Here is a 22,055-nt window from a genome sequence, read left to right on the forward strand (position 1 = left end):
GTTACAGGCCTTCTCGGTAGTGGCGCCCGCCCTGTGGAATGCCCTCCCACCAGATGTCAAAGAGAAAAATAACTACCAAACTTTTAGAAGACATTTAAAGGCAGCCCTGTTTAGGGAAGCTTTTAATGTTTAATAGGTTATTGTATTTTAGTGTTTTTTTGGAAGCAGCCCGGAGTGGCTGGGGGGACCCAGCCAGATGGGCGGGGTATAAATTATTATTATTATTATTATTATTATTATTATTATTATTGGGCTACAACACCAGGATTGGATGCAGTAATGCCTCCAAATAGCAATTGCTGGGAATCACAAGTGGGGAGAGTGCTTTATGGAGTCAGACCCCTGGTCTATCTAGCTCAGCAGTGTTGACTAAGACTAGCAGGATTTCAGATTGGGGTCTCTCCCAGCCCTATCTGGAGATGCCGGGGGTTAAAAGCTCAGACCTTCTGTATGCAACGCAGATGCTCTACCACCGACCTATCGCTTTTTGCTCATGTCCTGCTGACAGGCTTCCCATAGGCATCAGGTTGGCCACTGGGAGAAGAGGGTGCTGGACCGGATAGGTGTTTGGTCTGAAGGGCCCTTCTTGTGATTTGAAGGCCAACATGAAAACCACTTAATTCAATTTCTGGGATTTAGAATGAGATGGGAGGAAAGCGGGACTGCTGGGAAGTACGAGCAGCGTCCAGCACTTCAGAACAGCGACATCTGATAACCTTGGCAATGAACTTCATTATATTAGCAGAGAGATCTGGATATACCTGGCTGCCAGATCCCATTAATCCGCTAGCCTCTGCCTGCTAGAGAATCCAGAATCCCCATCTTTCTGTTAACTAAACAGAGCCTACAGGCAGCCTGGAATAATTGCCCAGAGAGAACTACTGGACACAGCCTTGCACACAATCCATCTACTGTATTGGCCTGAATATAAGTCGCACCTTTTTTTTCCAAATTCTGACTGCGGCTTGTATTCAGAACCGAGCGCTGCGCACCCGCCTCTCAGCAATACCACCCTGAACAGGGGGCGGGGGCGGCTGGCGCCAGCTTCAGGAGGTAATGCCAGGAGTCGGTAGTGCCAGGAGGTGAGCGCACAGCACATTCGTAATCAAGCACTGGCGCCGGCTTGGGGAGGGGGACGCTGAGCACCGTCTGCCCCCCATTCAGAGTGGTAGTGCCACACCCTCAAGTAAGCCTTGAATGTTAAATGTGCGTCTTATTTGTGGGTGCATCTTATATTCGGGCCAATAAGGTATAAAATAATAGTGTATTATTTATACCCCACCCATCTGGCTGGGTTTCCCCAGCCACTCTGGGCAGCTCCCAACAGACCATTAAAAACACGGTAAAACATCAAACATTAAAAACTTCCCTAAACAGGGCTGCCTTCATTTGTCTTCTAAAAGTCAGGTCGTTGTTTATTTCCTTGACATCTGGTGGGAGGGTGTTCCACTACCGAGAAAGCCTTCTTGCGTAGAAGGGCTTGGGTGCCACCCAAAGTGGCTGCCCCCCCCCCCAATTCCAGGCCACCTCTTACCTGGGGGAGGATAACACTGCAGCAGCCGCAGGAGCTTGACCGAGAGCCAGGGGGCTGGCACAAAGTAATAGGTGTAGTCCTGGAGGTCTGTGGAGGCCGACGACACAATCTGCCAGAGGGGCAGGGGGTGGGATGTAAAAACACAGCAACACAAACCACCAATGAGTCAGCTATATTAGAACATCCTCATTATTCATTAGTCCAGGGGTGGGGAACCCTTTTCAGTCCAGGGGCCACTTTCACTTCTGGGCAATCTTCTGGGGGGCCACATGGCAGTGGTGTGTGGGGTCAGTGGCAAAAGTGGTTGGAGCAAGCGGGTGGATTCCATCCAGGAAGAGTTCAAGGATACATTCCGGCCAGGCAAAAACATCTGGGAGTGAGAAGCGGGGCCAGTGAGGAGTATGGGCTTCCAAGGGCCAAACATAGAGGCTCGGAGGGCCGCATTTGTCCTTTAGGCCTGAAGTTCCCCACACCTACGTAAACCCATTACCACAAAGCCCTGGTGGGGGAACTAGATGTGCTTAGAAACAGTCATGGGGAGAAGCGGGAACCAGATTGTAGTGATCAGATGGGAATCAGAGTCACTTTGCCAGACAGTGGGGTTCATTCCCCCCCCCCATGCTGTTTTCCCAATTTAAGTACCACAGCTCAAATCTGTACAAAATACAGCAAAACAACAAGAGAGAGAGAGAGAGTCGTAGCCTTTGTGGACAGACGCAGAGGAACTGATGCGCTTAATGCATCACTTCCTGCTCCATGTTTCTTTCCTTAAACAACTGGAAGCAGGTGCAGAGCAGCCACTATTTTCACTGGGGCTGCAGCAAACAGAGGGATTTTTTTGGGGGGGGGGAGGTTAACCCTTTCTCTCCCCACTATAATCCTGATGAAAATCACTGTGCCTGCTCTCAGCCCTGGGAGAGAAGCACCCACCTAGTTTAGGGGAATCCTGGTTCCCAGAAATAAGACTCGCACAAGTACAACCAACTGGAGCAGTAACTAAAAGGCAAAATAATTGGTGCCCCGCTCTCTTCTGTGCACCCCCCCCCAAACCCAGACCTCACCCTGCTGAGCCTGGATACAGCCAACGAAACGCATGTCTTGAAGTCATCAGGATTCTTCTTGCAGAGGCAGGCAATGAGGCTGACGGCAGCTGTGACCACGCCCTGTGGGGGGGGGTTTTGGGGGGGGGAGAAAGATGGTGTGCCAAGTGAGACCACTTCGAAAGGGGCTAAAGGAGGCACAAATGCACCACTTTCTGGCTCCCACTGGGCATATGATAGAAGGAGAAGTAAAGGATGTGCCAAGTCCGGTGTGCATCGCTACTACATAGGAGCATTTTGGAGCAAATAGCATGCTTTAGTTAAACAGGGGCATAGCTGTCAACCTTCCCTTTTTTTGCAGGAAATTCCCTTATTCCAGCGCCATTTCCCATTGCTATCCCGGATTGCTAGATATCCCGTAGACTGTCCCCCGGGACAGATGAGGCTGCTGATCCCTTATTTTCAAATCTGAAAGTTGACAGCTATGAACAGGGGTCTGTTGGTGGCCAAAGCTTTGTACTCTGCCCCTCATTCGTGCACCCCAGAGTCACCATATACAGACCAATAAAACCTATTGGTTATGAAGAACCTTTGCTCTTGGCAGCGTAACTATCCGGCTACTCTTATTTTGAGCTCTGGGTACAAATAGCTCAGTGTTCCCCGAGCGATGGGCCATGTGATAGATAGTGTCTGAGTGGATGTGGAGGGCGTACCATATGTGTATTATTGTGGGGGTGGTTCCATACGTCAGCCCCTAGGAAGCAGAGGCTGGGGGCAGGGGTTACGTACCATGTGCTGATCATTCAGAAGGTGCACCACCCGCGACGTCCACTCTCCCATGGGCACCAGGTCGGGTGAGGTCTTGTAGAGGCGCAGGAGGCAGAGGGCAGCACTCTGCTTCACGCTATCCATGGTGTCACTGAGGGGCAGTTGCAGACAAATAGGTGGGTCAAGACGGGTGAAGGAAGGAGAACAGGTCAATAGCAGAGCAACTGATGATCCATCATGAACTGAAAAAAATGTTTAAAAGTACTTTCCCAAAAAATCCGAGTCCTTTCTGTTAGGGATAATTCAGATGAAAATTCCCAGGTGTCAAAAAAAGGTTATTTATGTATGCAAGTACTACGGCCTATGTTTTGTTCACCTCAAAATGGAAAATGAGTGAGGTCCCAACCAAAGAAGAATGGCAACTTAAGTTGACAGAATATGCACAACTTGCAGACTTAACATATAGAAGAAGAAAACAAGAAGAACATATGTTTAAAGAAGACTGGAAAATGTTTATTGACTATAAGGGGAAAAATTGTGTTCAGCTGAAAACGCTGGCACCAGTAAGAAAAACTCAGCAGTGTAAATAAGTTTTGATGGATGCAGTAACGGAATACTGAATGGTATAGTTTTTGTAAAATATGCAGGGATTTAAAATATGTAAAGTGAACCATGGAAAGAGAAGAAGGGAAGTTATTGATATCTTAAGCATGTAAAATGAGTGTTTTAAATTGTAAAACAGAAAATTTGATGAAATAACAGTGCGTTAGCAGTGGATTGATATTGGGACCGTCCACACTGTTCCGCTTTGTTAGCTGTTCTGCGATACTTTCCCTGTGTTACTGCTGTCTAGCTAGAGTGCAAAACACGGGCAACAAAAAACACCACCCTGAACATTTGCGGCATAAAAGGTTCCAGGGTTTTGGGAGGAAACTACAGGACAGGCACCAACTGGGAATGAAGCAGGATGGCTGCCACAAAACCTTTGGAGGCACAAAGAGCACTGGAAGTGAGATTGTGCATAACCGCACAGATGGCATCACATCACATCAGATCACAATACAGTGGTACCTCGGGTTACATACGCTTCAGGTTACAGACTCCGCTAACGCAGAAATAGTATCTTGGGTTAAGAACTTTGGTTCAGGATGAGAACAGAAATCGTGCTCCGGCGGCCTGGCAGCGGCAGGAGGCCCCATTAGCTAAAGTGGTGCTTCAGGTTAAGAACAGTTTCAGGTTAAGAACGGACATCCGGAACGAATTGAGTACTTAACCTGAGGTACCACTGTAAAAAGGATGCCTGGAGACACAAACCAGACCTGTATACAGTGGTACCTCGGGTTACATAAGCTTCAGGTTACATACGCTTCAGATTACAGACTCCATTAACCCAGAAATAGTACCTCGGGTAAAGAACTTTGCTTCAGGATGAGAACAGAAATTGTGCTCTGGCGGTGCGGTGGCGGCAGGAGGCCCCACTAGCTAAAGTGGTGCTTCACGTTAAGAACAGTTTCAGGTTAAGAACGGACCTCCGGAACGAATTAAGTACGTAACCAGAGGTACCACAGTATGTTCCTTGCCTCTTGTGGATAGACTCCCTCTGAGCAAACGGCTTTCTCTAGTGGGACTGGCTTACCCGGCCACCAGGATGCGGGGGATCTCAGAGGCAAAGGCCTCGGCCATCTCACGGCTGCCCACATTGGCAATGCAGTGCAGGGCCAGGCACATGAAGGTGGGGTTGCGGCTTGCCAAGTCATTCTTGATGGCGTTGTTGATGAGGCGGATCAGCTCGCTGTTGCAGTTCACCAGCACCGAAATGAACAGGTAACCCTAGGGCAGAGAAGAGGCAGATAAATACACATGCAGGCACATTCTGAGCTAGGGGAGAGGCATGGACACACAACCCACAAAATCATAGAGGCTTTTCTCCACTCTGTCCCACAGCAGAAAAGAGGCCAGAACGAAGTTGGCTGGCGCTCCCGAGGCAGACAAAGAGCGTGTGCACACCGTACATGAAAAGCACGTGGCTTGCCCCAAAGACTCATGGGAACCGTAGTTCACCACACGGAGAACTACAATTCCCAGCACAAGCTACAGTTCCCAGGATTATCTGCGGGAGGGGTGGGCTGTAAATGTGCGGCAAATGTATGGTGTGCATGCAGCCATATAATGTGCTGTACAGTTCAGCAAACAGGAGCTCCTTTCTGCACTACAATTCCTGCAGCGACACACCCTGGCAGCCAAACTGTTTCCATCCAAAGCATTTTAGAGTTGATTGTCAGTGCCATGGGTCACTCCTTTATTTAACAGGCATGATACTTCCTCATTGATGCAAATAGCTCAAAATACAAAGAAGAAAAAGAACAATACCATGTGAGGAAAGTGAAAGAGTGGGGAGAATTGGAATGTTGTGGGTGTGGATAATCATTGGCCCAGAGGCCAATGCTGCTGAACTTCAACTCCCATCATCCCTGGCCATGCTTGCTAGGGCTGATGGGAGTTGTAGTTCCACAGCATCCAGAGAGTGAAAGGTTCCCCACATCTGGGATACAGAGGCCTAGACTGAAACCTCTATCCAGGCGTAGTTCACATAAAACACCAGAAAAGGTGGAAAACTTGTTCCTGGATGACACCAACACAGAGGTGTGTGTATGTATGTTGCACAACAGAAGAATACTTGTCCGTATTTTTTTTATTTAAAAAAAATCCCTAGATGTCCCGGGGGGGGGGGAGGACTATATGTGAGATATAATATCCTGACCCTCTTGGAGTGAATAACAACAATGTAATGAAAATAACTAGCACAGCCTTCCCTAATAAATTCCTTACAGACTTGGCACTCTGACTTCTGATGATAACATTGGGAGGTAGCTGCCTGTTGCTCCTTTATATCTATTTATACAGATGGGGAACTGAGACCAAGGGAGAGCTGGAGCCAGTTTAACAGGGGGGGGAAGGGGGGGACCCCCAGCCTCCCACCCCAGGCCCCTCAAGCCTACTCACAATTTGCTTCTCTGTGTACTTGTTGGAGCTGAGCAGATTGACAGCCTCCATGTGACCAAAGTCGATGTCATGGCCCAGCAGGAATATGAAAAGCAGCTTGCAGACATATTTTTTCTTGCTGTAACCATCCAAGGCTTTATCTCCTGAGAGGGGAAAGAGCAAGAGGGAGAGGGGAGGGGGAGGTCACTGGCACTGCTGGAAGGAGAGAGGTGTCTTGCAAGCCAGGAGCGTGGGAAGGGAGGGAAGCAGTGGCAAAAGCTTTCCAGTCTAGTACTATCAAGCCTTCGGAATGCTTTCCTATTTTGAGCTGCCCAGGGTGGGCTTGAGAAGGAGGCAGGCGTTCTCAGAAAATTTCTTCTAACTGTCGCAGAGAATTTCAGAGAAGGGAAACCTGTGAAACACGCTCCCCACCCCCACCCCATTGTTATTAAAAGAATTTATGTGATACCTTTCAAATACCAAGGAGGTCCACAAACAAATGAAAGCCTATTCTCAAAATAACATGAACAAAACCAATAATAAAAATACAGCTGCCACTAATTGAAACACATAGGAAAACAGCCACATTACGACATTCATAATTGATAAACAAACCCATTAAAAGAGCACGACAATTAAAACAACAATAAAAGTAGGAGATTCGCCTCAGGAGATCAGAGAAATGATCATCTCAACAGGGGTGTTGATGTGCTGTTGGACTCAAACTCCCATCAGCCCTAGCCAGGATGGGAAATAGTCAGACATGATGGGGGGGGGGGTGTCCCAGCAACATTTGGATGACCACTGGTCATTTTACATGGTCCCTGCAATTTCACTCTGGGCCAGAACAGACCATTTTGCTGCCTGAGGTGCAGAAGCGAATGCCCGCCCCCTCCTTAAGGGAAGGTACAGATTACTCAAGGCCAGCCGTGTTATTTTAGTTGACGCAGCCAATCCCACAAGTCCCTTTCTCCAGCTAAAAGTACAATACTAATAAATTAAAATTGCCAGCCATTCGCTGCTCTTCCATAGCACCCAAAAATGCTGCCTGAGGTGGCCACCTCACTCTGCCTAACAGAGATGCCTGACCTGCTTAATGGGCACAGCTAGTTTACCTATGGGATCCCCTTACCCCATATATGCACTGTTACAGAGGCCAAATAATGCCCATTCCACACTTGTAAGTAATCTATATTTTTAGTGTGGCAGCACCTACACTTTGGATCTCCTGCCTTCACTGTACAGTACAACCTCCACTTACGATCATAATCCGTTCCAGAGGCCCATCCGCTGGGCGAAACCAGATGCTAGTAGAGGCGCCGTTGTGCGCATGTGCATTCGGCGGCAGCGCACTTCTGCACATGCATAGAGGCGGCAGCCACTTGTGCGCACGCATAGATGGCAGAAGCTGCTTCCACGCATGTGCGAATTGCAGCAAACCCGATGTTTACTTCCGGGTTTGCCGCAGTCGCAACCTGAAACATCCGCAAGAAGAGGCGGATGTAAGACAAGGTTCCACTGTATTCTTTTTCAGTGCCATCTGTCATGGATGCTTTAGCTGAGATTCTTGCATTGCAGGGGGTTGGACTAGATGACCCCTGGGGTCTCTTCCAACTCCACAATTATACGATTCTATGTAGACGTTGCATGTCTTTCATCTCTTTTTTTAGCTACTGCTGACTTTAATATTTTTTAAAATTTTTGCTTAAAATAATGGTTTTAACTGGTTTTTTAATAAACAATTTGAATGTTTTATTTTGTATTTTTGCAAACCGCTTAGAGGTTGGTTGGTTTTTTTAACACTAGCGGTATTTCCCCCTCCCCAAAACCGCACGAAGTCTATGACAATTGTGTCTCATACCAAATGTAAACAAACTGTGAAAAAGACACTATGACTCAAAAGTGGAATCTCTGTTTCCTGTTTGTTTTGTAACACAATATTTAATAAAAACCAATTTTAAAAAGCAATAATAAAATGGCATATGGATTTTGTTAAATAAGTAAATGACTAGAAACTTGATCCCCTTCCCATCTCAAGGATAGAGTTTCTCAGGCTTGGATTCTGTTCCATCTCAGCAGATTCTTCCCACTGGTGCAAGTGGGCTCAAAAGTGCCAGAAGTTCTGTCCACAAAATCTCTGGATTAGATTCCACTTTGGCCTCTGGCAAGTGCTATACTAAACATCCCTTTTCAGGTAAGGGAAGGAAGATTGCATCCCTTTCCAGGCTACTCTAACCAGCACTGCAGAGAAGAAGAGAACTCTCTTCTTTTTCTCCAGTCTCTTTCCAACGAAGAAGGAATTGCTTAGGAAGCTCCTGGTATGCCCCGCAGAGGACCTCAAGGTCCACAAATGACAACATTTTGGAGGTTGCAGGTCGCAAGGTGGTTAGATTGGTCGCAACTAGGGCCAGGGCCTTTTCAGTACTGGCCCCAACTTGGTGGAATGTTCTGTCACAAGAGACTAGGGCCCTGAGGGGCTTGACATCTTTCTGCAGGGCCTGCAAGACAAGAGCTGTTCCACCTGGCCTTTGGTTTGCACTCAGTCTGACCCTTATGTTTTCCCTCCCTTACGGTTTTGATCTATGGGCTACTTTTAAAATCAGGCTGCATTTTAAATTGCATTTTAACCTGTATTTTAAATAGGGTATTCCCCCCCCTCCCCATTATGATTTTACTGTAATTTTACTGGTGTTAGCCGCCCTGAGCCCGGCTCTGGCTGGGGTGGGCGGGGTATAAATAATTTTTATTATTATTATTATTATTCAGAGTCAGGTCATTGGTCCATCTGTCTCACTACTGTCTACTTTGACTGGCAGCAGCTCTCCAGCATTTCAGGTAACGCTGTCTCCCAGCCCCATCTGGAGATGCCGCAGATTGAAGGTGGGACCTTCTGCACAAAAAGCAGGCACTTTGAAAGACTTGCCTCCAATGTATGCAGGCATGACTTAGTGTGTTTGCGTGCATGCGTACATACATGCGAGATGGGGGGAAATACTGTGCCCAGGAGTATCGTAAAACACATTTGTGATGCAACCTCGGGGGCAATGGAGCTCACGGAAGATCCATTCCTCTCCTGCAACACTAATGCAGGAAATTACGACGATATATTATAAAAGTCTTCAATTTGAAATTGCAAAGGAGCTGTTCATAGAATAGAAGGTCAAACTGCTGTTGCATTGTAGTTGTGCCATTCATTCTTCTCCCCACCGTCTGAGCTATTCTTGATCAGAACCGAGGAAGACGTAACTGTTTCGTAACACGCGGGGACGGGGAGTGAGAGGGATCCAAAGCAACACTGAGCAAAGGAACTCTACCCAGGTAACCATTTCTGCCAAAAGACAACACGCTGCCAAATAATGAGAGCTAGAAACTTTCCCCTTCAAATTGAAACGAACACTCAGGTTCAAAGGATTCTGCAGGCAGTTTCGAAACTGCAGCATGCAGTTAACATCCACAGAGATTCCCAGACAGCTAGATCATGCTGTGCTTTGAGAAAAGGAGGAGGTTTGGTAGAGACGGCCAGTGTAAGGAAAGAACCAAAATGACTGGATTTTTTGGGATGGGGTTCTGGGAACCACAAGGTTCTCTGGAAGTAGACTAGTGAGAGTTGGGTGGGATAAAGAGGATCTAAGCAGCGTATGCATTTGTGGTAATCACTGCTATCTGCCACATGACACAAAGTGAAATAATCAGGGTTGGCTGTCTGGTCCTTAACAACATTCTTGTGTTCCCAGGGGTGGGAGGATAAGTGGATTGTACCTGAAGGACTGCTGGGTTCTGTCATGCTCCTAACTCAAACATGCTCCTCCTTTAAAAGAAACTTGTCACAAATTGCACAACTGTGCACTTTTGACTGCCCTACCCCGCCCTCCTTGTTGAATGGCCTGACCACAAAGACTGTTGAGGAACTGAGCTTGTTAAATTCTACTAATCCAACCAGGAACACAGTTTGGGTTTCTGTTCCAAGTCTCCCCTCTTTTGTTTTGCAGCGGAAGCAGAGAAAATTGCCCTTCTCCAGCAGCACAAATAGCCCTGCAACACCCACCCACCCCAGCATGTTCCAGAAGCTTCAAATATGCAAAGATCAATATCTGGATCCAGGTTTGGGTGGGGAGGGAGTTCAGTGCATCAGAAGCAAAAGGTTGTCTGGAGAAATGAATTCCTGGGCCACATTGGACGAGACTGGTTTAAAACAGGACTGTGCACGGTGCTGGCACAAGCAACTCCCGGATTCTCGAGGAAGAGAAAGGAGGGCTACCAGTCAGAGCAGAGGGCCTGGGAATCAGACCTTTTCAAGTTCATTTCAATGTCCCAGCTGGAGACAGTCCAGCTTGTGGAGGCAGTCCAGCTGGGACAGTCCAGCTGTTTAGCATTTCGACCCTGAGCACAGGGTCATCCCTCATCTGTTGCCTGCGGATGGACTACATAAAGCACCTTTTTGCAGAGCATTGCTGACAGGGTATTAGGAAAAGATGGACGGCGAGAGCTGAACCAACCTGGGCAATGACTACAGATAAGCACAGTCGTGGAGGAAGAGAGAGAGAGAGAGAGGAAAAAAATGAGAAACCGTGAGTAAGTCAGGCTGACTCATGGAGCTGCTGTCGGGATCTATGGTGTGAAATAGCATATCCTGCAGATTGGAAGAAGGGGGAAGGGGGAGAGAGGAGGGAGAGATAGCCGAGGAAGGACTTACCCTTGAATTTGGACCGGATATTGGCCAACTCTTTGTTGATTCGTTTGATTTCAGCCTCTTTGCTCTTACCTGGAATCAAAGACAAAGGCATCAAACAAGGGACAAGCCAGCCTTCTCTATGCAACACCCACTCAACTCACCTGGATATGTGCTTGGTACTACTAAATGCCTACCAGTACGTAAAGGGAACAAAGAAATAATATTGGGGGAGAGAGAAAGAGCTTGGAAAAAATACCAGCAAATGGAAACGGTCATGAACAAAACATCATCCAGCAACACACCAAAAGGAAAGAGTCATAGCCATTTTGCTGCTTTGCCATCACTTAAGGGCCAAAGTACATGAGATGCAGACCACAAGATCTGTGATCAGAGCTCCAAACTCCCCCCCCCCCAGAAATGACACCTTAGAAGCCACCAGGGAACTCTGATTTTGATCAGAGCAGTAGCCCTAGGGAAAAGGTGGGATTTAACCCCAGACAGCTATTTACCCAACCAAAATCTAACACAAACACACTGAATAAAGCTACTGCTCTTTGCCCTGATAGAAAATACCCAGATTCGGGAAGTGGTATAGGAAGAAAGGATTACTACCCGCCCACTGCTCTGATCTAATTTTGGGGTCTGCTTTTAAATGAAGGGAGGGGGAATTGGACGATTCAGCCATGGACCTCCCACATCTGTGGGTCCTTACAGGGAGGGGGGAAGCCCACAGAGGTCACCCACAAAAGGCAACTTGTACCGCTTTGGAGGTGGCTGTGTGAAGCAGTCAACCCCATACTACAACTGGCAAGAAAGGACAGACTTCTCTTGTCTACACAGGAGCACCTGAAGAGTAAACACTCCTTTTCCAGTTGGCTCCTGAGTGAGCGAGAGCCAGATTGAAGACAGCGCCACTCTCAGAAAAGGGAACCCCATCTCTTATTTCCCCAACAGCCACTTTTAGTGACAGGGCCTAGGACCTAAAAAGGATTTGCCAGGTGAAGCACAAAACCACCCATAAACAGGGGGAGGGGGCAAGTACACATGGATCCCTTGCATATACAACTTGTTCTGGTGTGGGGCTGCTTTTTATATATGGGACACAGTGATTGACCCCTTTTGGGGAAGAAGGCAGGTGCCCAATGGCAATAGCAGGTCACCCACTGGGATCGGAAGGCATGGAAACCAGCAGAGGGTGGAGTCAGAGCCAATGATGCGAAGAGCCGACTCATGTATAGCTTTGCAATCCCATCCTCTTCCCTGCTGAGTTCTGCACTACTGAAACTGAGGAGGAAGCTGCCAGCTGATGCCACCCGTGAACTGATAGAAGGCAGATAGAGGTTGGTTGGGGAGTGCCCCATTCACCATAACGGGATAGTCTCCACTGGTCCTTCCTTGCTCAGGACTGAAACATGGTAAGTTCAAAGCTAGGAGAAACCATTAAATGGAAGGGCGAAAGACATACGGGCTTCTTAACCCAACAAAACAGAAAACCGGAGGAGCTACTCTGGAGGGTGGTTGGTTGGGTGGCAATTATTATTTAAACTACAGTGCAGGGTGATGCTCTCTAGAGAGTGTGTTCCCTTATATCTCCACCATATGTTTTAACTTTTACCTGACACAAACAGGTAAACACACAACTCCTTGCATTTGTTGTGAATGAAGCAGGAAAAACAACTACCGATAAGTTCCTTAGTCCAATTTCATTGCCAGGAGTCTTTTTAAATATATATATATATATATGTATAAAAATAGAAAGTGTCATGCAGTTAAACAGTCTGGATTGCTCTCTCATTTTGTCCCAGTAACACCCTGTCAGGAGTGTGTGAGCAGTGCCAAGCGGATGGTCCAACATCACAATGCTTAAGAGGTGCAAAAAGAAAGAACCTGAAACATAAGGGCCCATGACCCCCCTCTAGGGTGGCTTTCCAGATGTTGTTGGACCTGGACCAGAACTCCCACCTTTCCTGGCTGGTGGGAAGGGAGCTGGAGTTCAACAATTTAAGGAAGGCCACAGGTTTCCCACGAAGATCCATCGCCTCTAATAGAAGACTCACAGGACTATTAATACCTGCATGACTGTATAATATGAGGAAATCAGTAACAAGCAGGAATGTCTTTGCGACAGACCTGTGAAATGTGTTAACTATTGCATCCTGCTCTTGCTTTACAAGCCCAGAGACTTCTCCATGAGACTCCCGCCCCCATCACTGATCTCGTCCACATCTCCTTAGCTTCCCCACTGATGCAGGATTCAGTGTCCCACTCCCGAGGCCAAGCTCTCAGCCCATCATGGAATTCCAGATTTCACAGGTCTGCATTAATGTTTCCCACATGACATCCACCCACATATGCAACTGCTGGAAGGACTCCTACATCTTCAAAAGCATAACATATCAACTGGCGCTGAGATGCAGCCTCCTTTCCGGCTCAGACGCAGCACTGCTGCCCACACATTCCCTGGTGCTTCCCTGGCTGCCTGTTCCTTCTTTCGCTGGTGCTGGAGAGAGACTCAGGAATCCTGAACTGTTGCTCCTTTCAGAAACTTCTCTAGAATTCTCCCAACCCTCAACACACCATTTCTGTCATGCCAATAAAAGAGACACCTGCAACTCAAAACATTTTGCACACAACATCCCATGCCAAAATATTCATCCTAAGGCCTTGGGGAAACACCTCTCTGACATTTTCTAAACACTGATGTCTCTGTTAACAGTTTGTGGCTTGCAACTGCAAACGATTTGGCCTGGTTCGCTCATTCATATGACCTTCAGTCAAAGTCCCCTTCAGTCTTTGCCCATTTTACAGATGGAAATGGAGGATAAGGGTTCACTTTTCACAAACAGGAATGTGGGATTTCCTGAGACTAGAATGGCTGGCTGCCAAAAAGGGCAGGCCCCCTGCACCTTTAATAGTTGTTTGCCAGGGAATTTTGGCAGCTGCTGCTTTTCTCATTCCTGCAGGACATGTTGCACCTGACAAAATGCCCTCCTGCACACAGTTATTAAAGACGCAGGAGGAACCACTCATTTAATTTGGCTATTTTTAGGACATAAGCACTGAGGAGGTGTGTCAACAGGAGTTCCAGAAATGGACCACCCACTTCCAGGTTTTAATTCAGAGAAGAACTGACAAAATACTGGTGTCTCCAAATTGTCAATGTGATACAGTAGGCATATGGGTCTGCATCAATCTGCATAAAGCCACCTCAGTAAGAGGCCCAAGCTGAGGCTTAAGCTGAGATTCGAACTCTGATCTTGCAAGTTTAGATCCTTAGAAACCTAGAAGATGCCTTACTTATACCAGGTCTGACTGCTCATCTAGCCTGTATCATATACTCTGATTGGCAGCAGCTCTGTAGAATCTCAGGCAAAGAAAGGCTCTCTCATCATCTGTTACCTTATTTGTTTTTAACTAGGATTCTAGCAATTGAACCTGGGATGTTCTACACACAAAGCACATGCTCAACCACCGAACTATAGTCACTTCCATAATACTTATTTACAGAGATGCCAGGGCCAGCTACAATGTTCAAAGGCAGCCTCGAATCTAGAACATCACACACACACACAAAACCTCCGTCTCCAAGCAAAGACACAGGGAAAGAGGCCTGTGACTCCACTTACCCTTTGCCAATTCAGACAGTCTTTAAGCTCTGCTGAATTTCCTACAGCAAGGGTGGGGAACCCATGGTCCTCCAGAAGTTGCTGAAGTGCAGCTACCATCAGCCCCAGCAAGAACACCCAATGGCCAAGGAAGATGGGAGTTGTAGTTCAGCAATACCCAGATAGCCAAAGCTTCCCCACCTCTGCACTACAGGATGATTCTCTCCTCCCCTCTCCCCAATTAATTTTCAGTGCAACGAAGTTATCTCAAGAATGTTCCAACATGTCACATAACTACATTTTGTCACGGCCTGGTCAAATTCACTTTTTAATAATATTTTCTATTACGGTGATGGGTTGTGCTCTTACACTCAGACTTCATTGCTAAACCTCAGTGGTGGGAGTAGAAGGGAAAGGAATAAGTTTTAGGAGATCTGCTGTCTAAAAATGACGGTGTGACATTAACCCTGCAAGCTGTCACCCACAGAGTATTGTTCTGGTAACCGCTACTTGTATTGTTCTTGCAAAATTGATGTTGCACAACACTTGTGTCTGTGGGTTTCTTTGCCAAGGAGAGGAAGGGTGGAGGGGGAAACTAGGATTCAAGAGAAGGAGGTGGGGAAAGTGGGCTGAATCAAATAATTCTAGCCTCTGGCCACACAGCATCCCCATATAAGCAGATGAAAGCTGGGTTGGGATCTCCTCGGTTTCAAATATAACACCCTTGTTTCCGTGACCACTATAATCTCTCCCAAGATCATAAAAGCAGTTTGAAAAGCAACTTGCTAAATACTTGCTACTAAGCCCAGAAACTGGAAATTTATGTGCTCGAGAGTGTCAAATAATGCTAGGGTTTTGTAATGAACCACAAATGTCTACTCAACAGCCACGCTCTAACAGAGCCACACATTTGACCTGTTAACTGTTGCTCCTCTAGACTCCAGCCAACAGCAATGGGGTATGAACCCCATGGAAAAGATGCCCTACCCAACAAGAATCAGAAGCCCTGCCACAATTTATTTTGTCATTTCAAAGCAGAATCTCCTCCTCCCACAATCCTTTTTTTAAAAAAAACATAACACAGGATGTACATAGCTGTTCCTCATTTGCTGGCAACAACATTCCTTATGGTGCCAATTTCTGGAGATCCGTTTCAACCCTACACGCAACACAACGCTCCCCAAAGAAAGGCAATTCATGCAAAACCTAACTCAGCCCATGGGAAGTTCTGGAGCCAGTCCATCCAATCTGCTCTGGCGGGGCCCGAGTACCGGCGCCTGATTCACTTGCAACCTCTCCGGATGCCCTTGCATTAGCTGAGGAGGAGAACCCCAACTCCCGCCTGGACAAAGCGGGGAACCTCTCCACAGTCCTCCTATACCTCTTTCCTCTTTTTATTGCCCCCAATGCCTCACCTTACCCCCCCCACCCCCACCCCTGCCTTGCAACTTCCTGCTCATCACCCCCCTTCGCCTTTCTCCAAGGCCTTAAGTCCTGGAGTCGGGGAACACCTGGCGCTGAAAACGGCACATCCCACTGGCAGCATCACCTGCGTAGCCCTTGGTTGGGGGGGGGAGCCTCCAGTCAACCCGGCATCCCCCAGTCATTCAGGCCACTTCTGTCTCCCTCCAGCTGCACCCCTCCCCCACAACCCCCCCCCCCCACAACGATGCCCATTTCTCCCAGTGCCCCACGCGGCCCACTCTCTTGGCGGGCATGCCCGAAATGCCAAGCGTGTCCACTCTTAACCCATCACCCTGCAGTGGCTCGCTCGCTCCCTTCCCCCCCCCCACCCCACACTCGCCACGACCCCCTGCGAGGAGCCTGGGAAGAGCCCCCTCCGTCCCTGCCTGCCTTCGCCCTCAGCCAACGGCCGCCCCCTCCGCCGGCTCCCCCACCCCCTTGGCCGCTGCCCGACCCGGCCCCTCCCCAGTCCTCCCCGCGGTCCGGCGCCCGCCCCCCGACGCCCAACAGCGTCTCTCTCCCTCCCTCCCTCGCTTTCAATGCCTCCCTCCCGCCGCCCCCCCCCGCCCCTCCACACCCCGCGGTACGGTCTTCCCCAAGGTCCGCGTCCCCTCACAGTTTCGGATGTCGGAGATGAACACGGCCAGGCCCCGCATCCCGTCTCCCTTGGAAACGGCCGGCATGGTTGCGGTGGCGGATCGGGACCCCCCTCGGGCGACGCTACCCCCCCGTTCCGCTCTCCGCTCCGCGGCCCCGAACCTGGCCCAGCAAAGCAAGCAAGCAACCGAACCCGACCCGGACCGACCCGATTGGCCGCTCGCTCCGTCCGTCGCAGGGACGCTTCGCCGTCCTATTGGGCCGCGGGGCCGCCCCTCAACCTTATCCCTTCCCCTATTGGTGGAAATCAAACCAGTCTCCCCCGCGATTTGCCCGGCAGGTTTAAATCCCGCCCTATTGGATCCTGTGGGCTCCTTATGTCAAATAAGTCCCGGACTGCTCGGCATTTTCCATTGGGCGGGAGTCACGGCAAGTCCCGCCTGCAGCTCCTTTCCTCCCGCCCCTTCAGATAGTCTCTCTCTCCTGGTGGCCTCTCATAAATGTCGCTCAACAGATGCTCCGCCCCACCCCTCCTCCCGACTCCCCTTTTCTGGTGCTTCTTGCGAAATCAGCAAGCTAGAGGATTTTTTTTTCGTAAAAGAAAAAGAAAGGAAACCTCCGCCCAACTGACAGGCGGTCAACACTTCTTCTAGGCTCTTATTGGACGGAAAACCCCTTGTCCTTCAAGCCAAACTCCTTGTCGTATTGGCTGACTGAGCTGACAGGGGAACGGCGGCAAAAGGAATGGTGGGGGGCGGAGGCTTGGAGACTGGTCTGCATTTCCGGAGGGGCGGTGCGAATGTCGTCACCACGTTTGAGCCAATAGGCACTAGGAGTAGAACGTAAAGGGGAAGAACGCGGTGTGTGTTCTAATCTCTCACCTTTTGGGGGGTGAGTTCGAGTTCTGCGCGCCACGTTCCGACGCGTTCTTTTGCTTTAAGGCTAGAGAGTACTGCTCCTATAAAGAAGTAGGTGACCCTTTAAAGTCCATTTTTTAATAAAAGTCATAGTAAGGTAAATCTTTATGAAAAAGAAGTAACGTGTCATAAAATAGTGAGCAAACTTTTGCCTCTTCAAACTCGCCTGCTTCCAGGGATACACTTCTGGCAATTCCCCCACCAAAGCAGTTGCAGGCACAGATATAATTGCAAAAGGTCATAGCCTGGGCTAAGCAGCTGCTTCCACACATAATGAAAAGAAAACTATGCCATATTATTTTATATACCGTGGTACCTCGGGTTACATACGCTTCAGGTTACATATAATTCAGGTTACAGACGCCGCTAACCCCGAAATAGTACCTCAGGTTAAGAACTTTGCTTCAGGATGAGAACAGAAATCATGCTCTGGCAGCGCGACAGCAGCAGGAGGCCCATTAGCTAAAGTGGTGCTTCAGGTTAAGAACAGTTTCAGGTTAAGAACAGACCTCCGGAATGAACTAAGTACTTAACCCGAGGTACTACTGTACCCCACTTTTTATACCCAAAAGGCTCTTGAGTGCAGTAAAAGATTCTCAGCATAAAATGAGGTTGGGAGTCTAGGATCAGGGCTGAATTTCCTTCTCTAGTCATTGGCCTTCCTTTGGCCAATGCCTGCACGCTAGGCAAGTCACTCCTACTAAGGATCTCAAAGGCAGGGATAAGTGCTGAGTATCTGAAACTTGGGCTCCATGATCACTTCAGATGGTGAAAGCAGTCACGAAATTAAAAGACGCCTGCTTCTTGGGAGAAAAGCAATGACAAACCTAGACAGCATCTTAAAAAGCAGAGATATCACCTTGCCAACAAAGGTCCGTATAGTAAAAGCTATGGTTTCCCCCGTAGTGATGTATGGAAGTGAGAGCTGGACCATAAAGAAGGCTGATCGCCAAATAATTGATGCTTTTGAATTATGGTGCTGGAGGAGACCTTTGAGAGTCCCATGGACTGCAAGAAGATCAAACCCCTCCATTCTGGACGAAATCAGCCCTGAGTGCTCACTGGAAGGACAGATCCTAAAGCTGAGGCTCCAATACTTTGGCCACCTCATGAGAAGAGAAGACTCCCTGGAAAAGACCCTGACGTTGGGAAAGATGGAGGGCACAAGGAGAAGGGGACGGCAGAGGATGAGGTGGTTGGACAGTGTTCTTGAAGCTCTAACATGAGTTTGACCAAACTGCGGGAGGCAGTGGAAGACAGGAGTGCCTGGCGTGCTCTGGTCCATGGGGTCACGAAGAGTCGGACAAGACTAAACGACTAAACAACAACAATCTGAAACTTGTTCAGCTGGTGGCTGAAGGACGCCTTTCCTTGCCCCTTATAGGTACTGAGTACCTCACAGTCAAGGGCACCTGTAATTGGTGTCCATTGGAACCTGTAGGGTGGAAGGCAGGGAGACCCAGGAGCAAGTGGAGCCATTACCAATGGCAGGAAGAGCCAACTTAATTCTAGATTTGTTCCCATCCTGCTTATTGCTGAGTTCTACAGTGGCACCGCGGAGACTAAGGAAGAGGAAGCCAGTGCCACCCTTAAGTCTGTTTGTGAGGCGCCATTCACACTGTATCACCACGCTATGATACCACTTTAAATAGACATGGTTTCCCTCAAAATTCTGGGAACTGTAGTTTGTTAGGAGGACACGCCCTTCCCCTATTTACTTCACAGAGCTACAGTTCGCAGAGTGGTTTAAAAACCAACCTCGCTTAAAGTGCTTTCATGGAGCTTTAAATGTATTGTGTCTATGGGGCTGAAGTAAGAAGGCAGAGAGAAGAAGAAGAAGAGGAGTTTGGATTTGATATCCCGCTTTATCACTACCTGAAGGAGTCTCAAAGTGGCTAACATTCTCCTTTCCCTTCCTTCCCCACAACAAACACTCTGTGAGGTGAGTGGGGCTGAGAGACTTCAGAGAAGTGTGACTGGCCCAAGGTCACCCAGCAGCTGCATGTGGAGGAGCGGGGAATCGAACCCGGTTCACCAGATTACGAGACTACCGCTCTTAACCACTACACCACACTAGAGGTGTGGGCATTCTGAGCTTGGGCCAGTGCCCCATAATGAGGTGGCCTTCACTGCTCAAAGGGATGGGACTGAGCAGCTAGAACTCCTGCTATTTTGGACCACAACTCGCATCAACCCCAGCCACTCTATAGAATAGTCAAACCTCGGCTCCCGAATGGCTCCATTTTTGGAAGTTTCCACTCCTAAATGCCGAAAACCCGGAAGTAAATGCTTTGGTTTTCAAACGCTTTTCGTAAGCCAAACGTCCAACACAGCTTCCGCTTGAGCACAGGAAGCTCTTGCAGCCAATCAGAAGCTGCGCCTTGGTTGTAGAACGTTTTGGAAGCCGAACGGCCTTCCGGAACGGATTCCGTTCGACAACCAAGGTTTGACTGTACAGTGGTACCTCTGTTTCCGAACATATACACTGACAAACATTTTGGTTTTTGAACGCCGTATACTTGGAAGTAACTGCTTTGGTTTTTGAACACACCTCAGAAGTTGAACATGCCATGCGGCTTCTGTATTGAGTTTTCCATATTGAGGCTTCTGTACTGAGTTTTTTGTTTTCAAATGTTTCGGAACTTGAACGGTCTTCCAGAACGTATTACGTTTGAAAACCGAGGTACTACTGTAGTAGAAAGCATGTGGATCAAACCAGATGTCTGTCTAATCTGACTCTGGGATGTTTTGCACGTATAGTAATGCTAAACTATGGTTTAGTGTTACAAGGGCACATTGCAGCAAGCCTCTGGCTTCCATGCTCCCTTCTCTGGTGTAGCGCTGAGGAGGAAATCAGAAGTTTCCATAGTTTGCTTTTTAGGTGACTCATAGTTTAATGTTGCATCCAAGCCCTAAACTCTGGGGAATCTTAACTGTTGAAGCAAGCCAGTTTTTTAAACTATGGATTGAAATTTTGGTTTTAAAGTTTGTTATGTTATGATGACACGGCAATCCTAATCATGCCAGGGCGGGAACAGTGGCTCTTTCATGTAACGCTAATCTGTGTTTTAGTATTCCATGTGAATCAGAGTAGTATCTGCAGCTCTCAACTGATATTAGTGAGTCAGAAACTCTGGTCCCTGGCAAAGCAGATTCTGTGTTGGCGTGGAAGAGCATAACAATAACTGCCTCCTCCAACATGTAGCTCATGTGTGGGTGTGAGACACAAAGCACTGTGTCATTCACTATTTACTTACTACAGGCTTAATAGCTGTGGCAGTGAAGGCAGATGTGATACAGGGAGATGGAGCACAAATCTCAGAAATAAACACAATACCTGTAACTGGTTTTGACAATCCAGAATTCACCTGTTCAGCTGCCAAAAGAAATGTATTCTGATGCTATCGGCGTCACCAGAGGAACTCTGCCAACTGAACCGTAATGCCAAGACAGATGGTTGCCAAAAGTTGTTCATCATCTCCATCATCTGGTGATCAGACTCTGAAAACGCAGATTCCATTTCTTGCTGTTCTGACTGATGGGGGAACTAGGCTGGGTGAATACTTCACATTTAAAGCACATCCCTCCAAAAACAAGAATCCTAGGTACTCGCAGAGCTTCAGCCCAGTACCCTTAACAAACTGTGGTTCCCAGGGGATTTTGTGGAGGGGAAATATGCTTTAAATGCATAGTGTATACGCAGCCCTAGACTCCATTATTTTATCTAATCCTGCTTTTAATTACAGTGGAACCTCAGGTTACATACGCTTCAGGTTACATACGCTTCAGGTTACAGACTCCGCTAACCCAGAAATAGTGCTTCAGGTTAAGAACTTTTCTTCAGGATGAGAACAGAAATTGTGCTCTGGTGGTGCGGCAGCAGCAGGAGGCCCCATTAGCTAAAGTGGCGCTTCAGGTTAAGAACAGTTTCAGGTTAAGTACGGACCTCCGGAATGAATTAAGTACTTAACCCGAGGTACCACTCACTGTACTATAACTGCCTCATTGACACTTATGAGTCTTGCTTGTCTTCTCTAGTTTGCACACATAACGTTTTGCCCAGCTGCAATGTGAAGTCTCCTTCCTTGCCTCACAGGTAATAAACTTTCAGGGAAAAAATCCTTCAGGCTTGTCTCCAGAGGCAGCCAATGACATGACTCCTATTGCAGCGGCAAGTAGGTTCTTCTCTGTGTTTTGGTTCGGCCTGTTAGGCAGACAAATCCTGACACCAAGCAATTTAGTAAAAATCCGAAATCAGCAAATGAAAGGCTTGCCTGCAGCTGCAGTTTTGTTCTGCTCTTGTACCTTTCGAAGAAGTAACAAAAAATAATAATCTGCCAAATATATAAAGACAGAGATTTATTTGTACAGCATGAAGGAAACAATTAAGACTCGAAAAACAAAGCGAGATCTTGAAAATTCAGGAGGGAAAAAGATGGAGATCAAACCAGAGCAGAGAAACAGTTCTTGGGAACT

General features: G+C 47.9%; 1 protein-coding gene across 6 annotated transcripts in view; it reads right to left on the minus strand.

Annotated features, from left to right (window-relative positions):
- AP2A1 (adaptor related protein complex 2 subunit alpha 1) overlaps nt 1–16,880 on the minus strand; it is a 37,705-nt gene extending 20,825 nt beyond the window's left edge. For 4 of the 6 annotated variants that reach the window (XM_080976580.1, XM_080976576.1, XM_080976578.1 and 1 more), the window contains exons 1-7: nt 16,682–16,880; nt 11,018–11,086; nt 6,346–6,488; nt 4,979–5,172; nt 3,364–3,493; nt 2,596–2,697; nt 1,535–1,643 (exon numbers count right to left, since the gene is read on the minus strand). In XM_080976580.1, coding sequence (XP_080832706.1) covers nt 1,535–1,643; nt 2,596–2,697; nt 3,364–3,493; nt 4,979–5,172; nt 6,346–6,488; nt 11,018–11,086; nt 16,682–16,748 — 814 coding nt within the window. In that variant the 5' untranslated portion in view covers nt 16,749–16,880. The remainder of the gene's footprint in view (nt 1–1,534; nt 1,644–2,595; nt 2,698–3,363; nt 3,494–4,978; nt 5,173–6,345; nt 6,489–11,017; nt 11,087–16,681) is intronic. The other 2 variants (XM_080976579.1, XM_080976577.1) reach the window with 1 other exon arrangement.
- Between the last annotated feature and the right edge of the window lie 5,175 nt (nt 16,881–22,055).

The sequence above is a fragment of the Podarcis pityusensis genome, assembly GCF_964106645.2.
Source record: "Podarcis pityusensis genome assembly, chromosome: 13".
NCBI lineage: Eukaryota > Metazoa > Chordata > Lepidosauria > Squamata > Lacertidae > Podarcis > Podarcis pityusensis.